This window comes from Eurosta solidaginis, chromosome 5 (assembly GCF_040869045.1).
Source record: "Eurosta solidaginis isolate ZX-2024a chromosome 5, ASM4086904v1, whole genome shotgun sequence".
Classification (NCBI taxonomy): domain Eukaryota; kingdom Metazoa; phylum Arthropoda; class Insecta; order Diptera; family Tephritidae; genus Eurosta; species Eurosta solidaginis.
The window spans coordinates 206,125,404-206,130,187 of record NC_090323.1 but is presented as its reverse complement, the minus strand read 5'-3'; the positions used below and the strand labels follow the sequence as shown (position 1 = coordinate 206,130,187).

Below are 4,784 nucleotides of genomic sequence, written 5' to 3'. Positions count from 1 at the left end.
AGTTTAACCTGTTACAGTATCCAGAACGAAGTTGAGCAAGAGTGACACGCGTTTCCCTGGGGAGTATGCGTTCCTCTTCCGCGAGTTCTGGTCTTCAAGTACTGGATTCACCGGGCAATTCCCGACATAAAGGTCCGACGCCTGTCTATGGAGTTCACCAAGGACCTGCTTGTGTTTCTTCGCTTCATACGGCTGGGTTCTCAGGTGCCGTATTTCCTCAAAATGCTTACGGAGATGACTCCTTAGGCCCCTAGGCGGTGCTGGTTCGTCAATCAGATGTCTGTTGTGATGCCCAGGTTTCTGGGTATTCAACAGAAACTGTTTGGTCAGCATCTCATTTCTCTCCCTAATGGGGAGCCCGTGGCGATTCTGAGAGCAGTATTTTGGCAGGCCTGTAGTTTCTTCCAGTGAGTAGTTTTTAGGCTTGGCGACCATATGGGTGACGCGTAGCACGTAATCGGCTGGCTAATTGCTTTGTATGTGGTCATGAGCGTTTCTTTATCTTTTCCCCAGGTACTGCCAGCAAGGGATTTGAGGATTTTATTACGGCTCTGAATTCTCGGAACAATTGCGGTTGCGTGCGCACCAAAATTTAGATCCTGATCAAACGTCACACCCAAGATTTTGGGGTGTAGGACAGTCGGTAGCGTAGTGCCATCGACGTGGATGTTCAATATGGTCGACATTTGGGGCGTCCATGTTGTAAATAAGGTCGCGGAAGATTTAGTCGGTGACAATGCCAGGTTTCGCGAGGCGCAAAAACTGGAGAGATCAGGGAGATAGCCATTTATTTTATTGCATAGCTCATCGATCTCTGGGCCTGGGCCTGTGGCCATTATTGTGCAGTCATCGGCGTAGGAAACGATTGTGACTCCTTCCGGTGGTGAAGGTAGCTTAGATATGTAAAAATTAAACAAAAGTGGGGCCTGGGGGTAGGCGACGGTCTCAAAACTGGAGTTGTTTTACAGTCTACGGACACACGGTTGCTGCGACCGCAGCAATTATGGTGCATTAGGCATTTTTCAGCCCTCCCGCAAAAACAAGGGACGCTTAAATTATATAGGTCAATGGATATAACATTTCCTAATTCCACGAAAAAAATAAGCCCTACAATGTGCGCACATCCTCTTCGTCTCCTCACTGCACCCTGCATTTCGTTCAGCGTTATTGCAATATAGAGATATAGACCTTTGACTTACATACTCACAAACGTAATAAATATATCTATTTTACACCGTACAGTCATGACTTTCATAATTCAACAGGGATTTCGGATAAAAATTCCACTTCATGTTGTTTATAAAATTTGCGACTAACTGCATACGTCAGAAGCAGCTAATAAAAAAAAGCATAAATAACATTGCCAAAAACAAAAGCACAAAATGTGCAGAAAAGAAAAAACTTCGCTGATAAAGTCAAAAAACACAAAAATAATAAAAAAAAAAGTATGACTGATTGCAACCAAAAGTCGGACATCACACTTGTTCGCTATTATCACAAAACAAAACGGACACAACTATAACAACACAACGCAAGCTCTAGTTAAAGCTGGAGACATTGGTGCTTTATCGGTAACCGTATCGGTAATCTTATAACAGCTGATTCGACCAACCTTATGAGAATCAATGCAATCGATTATTGATGCCGCTAAGGTCGTAACCGTATCGTAGCCAACCAATTGGGTTTTGGTTTATCGTCGTAACGATAAACAGCTGATTATGTTAGGGATACGGATACAGCGATACGACATACGGCACCAATGACTCCGGCTTAAGGCGCGTGCGCGCGTTTACTTGGACTTACCAACATTTTGGTATAACGAAGTAGGTGGGACGAAGCGGCTTTTGCGCGCTAACTGTGCGAACGCGCAAGCTTTCGGGTTTGTAGAGCAAAAGTCAATTCGCAAAGTAACAAAGTCAAAAATACAAAACAAAATACAACAACAATTGTACGTTAAACATTTACAAACAAACAGAAAAAAATGACGCAAAACATCGCCGGCAAAATTTTGCGAGTTTCAGTGAGTTTTTGAAATAAAATTTCATGTCTCAGTTAGAATGAGCTGAGATTTAACAGAGATCTTGAGGTGTGAAGACCTTGTGAAAAAATATAAAACGGATATAAAAATTAATTAAAGTTTATAAAGTGAGAAATCGCAGTGAAAATTGATATAAATAAAAGCATTGCATTGGAAAAGATATTTGAAGGCGATTTATTAAGACAATTTTAACAAAAGTTTAATAAGAGCAACCAAAAAAAAGTTATAATAAAGTGAAGCAGTGCTAGAAAAGACTTACAATTTCTGAACTTTAAATAAACAAAAAGAAAATTTTGTGAAAGTTAAAAACCAAAATTTGCAAAACAAACCTTACGCCGAAGAACTGGAGAAAATGTTGAACATACAAAAAATATTACTGGCGCTAATATTCAGTTATGCCATATTGAGTTGCTTCAATTGGCCCACAGCAGTGCACGGCTATGCCATTGGTCAATCAAAATATGGACGCATTGAAAAGTTTCCCTATCAAGTGATGTTGATCGGCAAACAGTTGTGGCGTAAACGCATCCTTTGTGGCGGCACATTGCTCGATCAGCGTTGGATCTTAACAGCCGGCCATTGCACTATGGGTGTTACACATTTCGATATTTACTTGGGTGCACTCACCATAGAAGATGGCGAAGAGACCGGACGTTTAGTTTTGCGTTCAACCAAATTCATTGTGCATGAAGGTTTCAATCCACAAACAGCAGCCAATGATATTGCGCTCGTCAAACTACCCATGGATGTGCCATTCACCGAACGTATACAGCCCGCAACATTGCCCTATTACAACCGCAACGATTTATTGGTAGGCGCTAAAGTTGAAGCCACTGGTTGGGGTGCCACAAACGATATGTCCAGCAGTGATCCCATGCAATACACTGAATTGCGTGTTATATCGAATGCAGAGTGTGCCAATGAATTTGATGTTGTCACTGGTGGTGTTATATGCGCTATAGGCTTACGTGAGGAAACAGTGTGCTCAGGCGATTCTGGTGGTCCTTTAGTGTTGAAGAATACACAAACAGTTGTTGGTATTACAAGTTTTGGACCCGCTGATGGTTGTGAGACTAATATTCCTGGTGGTTTCACGCGTGTCACATATTATTTGCATTGGATTGAGACGAAAATTGGTAATGTGGTTGCACGCGCTCAACAGCAAAGAGTACAACAATATCAACGTAGTGCATATGCAAAGCAGTTGCAACAACAACGACAACAACAAGAACAGCAGTACGTATCACAGCCTGCATATGCGCCTGCGCGTATTAGTTACCATGTAAATGATAACGCAGTGTAAATTTGTGCAAAGCGCATGGCGTTGGGCGGGTATCAATTATAGCTTTAAGGGGAAAGAGTTTGCGTAAAATGGAAACAAACTGTTATTTTGACTGATTGAAAACAAAGCTTTAATTAGTATATTATTTAATTAAAATTTAAATAATTTTTTGAAGTTTTAAACAAAAAATTCAGCTTAAAAAGGTAGAAAAAAATTGCTTGTAGTGAATTTCTTTGATTGAGCTGCGCAAGCGTTATGACGCTAATGGCACACAACCGTGTATGTGTGTGTTTTGAGCGTTACTAGTTCGACATGTTTTATAAGTGACTGACCGCCCGGTTGTGGGCGCGAAATTTAAAAAATGTTTGTATTTAAAACAAAACTACCTTTTGATAAACAAAATCAAATTATGTGATATGTGTTGTATGTATTGTTATATTGCGCTGTATTAAAATTTACAGTTATGTATGTAAACGAAAACATTGCATTGTGCGCTGAAATTTTATTAGTAATATTAAGTATTAATGTATTATTTATTTCAATTATTTGCACGAAATTAATTTGCATATGCAAAAAAATTCATAAAAATTTTAGCAACAATATGAAAATTAACAAATAATAAAATATATATTATTAAAAAAATTTAAATATATCGTGTTCAAATATCTCGTAAGAATTTGATATTCAAAGTCGTACATTGAACCATTTATTTTCGTAGTAGGTGATTTTTTTTTCTCAGAAGAGGAAGCATCGAAAGCCTCAAAGTTATTGTGGGACTGCACTATTATTATTATTATTATTATTATTATTATTATTATATTATTATTATTATATTATTATTATTATTATTATTATTATTAGGCCTGGAAGCACTGGGACCTTTGAGGAGATCTATTGTGCACGACCTTTCAGCCTAATTTTGTATGTGGAGGCTTTTGATGTATCTAAGTGGCTCTTCAGGCTTTTTCTTTTATTTCTGTATTTTGTTGCGCCATATCATTACTGGAGTTGAATGTTGACATAATTTACTTATATACTATAAAGATATTAAATTTTTTGCTAAGATTTTACTAAATATTTTTTTTAAAAAGTGGGCGCGTTCGTCATCCGCTTTCGCTAATTTTTAATTAGAGCACATATAGTAATATGAGTAACGTTCCTGCCAAATTTCATCATGATATCTTCAACGACTGTCAAATTAAAGCTTGCAAAACTTTTAATTACCTTCTTTTAAAAATGGGCAGTGCCACGACCATTCTCCAAAATTTTACTAATTTTCTATTTTGCGTTATAAGGTCAACCCACCTACCAAGTTTCATCGCTTTATCCGTCTTTGGTAATGAATTATCGCACTTGTTCGGTTTTTCGAAATTTTCGATATCGAAAAAATGGGCGTAGTTATAGTCCGATTTCGTTCATTTTAAATAGCGATCTGAGATGAGTGCCCAGGAACTTACATACCAA

At 38.2% G+C, this 4,784-nt stretch overlaps 1 protein-coding gene across 1 annotated transcript; it reads left to right on the top strand.

Moving 5' to 3' along the window:
- The first annotated feature begins 2,079 nt into the window (after nucleotides 1–2,079).
- On the top strand, nucleotides 2,080–3,907 carry LOC137254616 (brachyurin-like). The gene has a single exon (XM_067792419.1). It carries the CDS (start codon nucleotides 2,391–2,393, stop codon nucleotides 3,339–3,341), a length of 951 nt encoding a protein of 316 aa, XP_067648520.1. The 5' UTR covers nucleotides 2,080–2,390; the 3' UTR covers nucleotides 3,342–3,907.
- Nucleotides 3,908–4,784: the final 877 nt, after the last annotated feature.

Excerpts from the sequence above, each read along its gene's own strand:
- LOC137254616 (XM_067792419.1), top strand. The coding sequence starts at position 2,391 with ATGTTGAACATACAAAAAATATTACTGGCGCTAATATTCAGTTATGCC.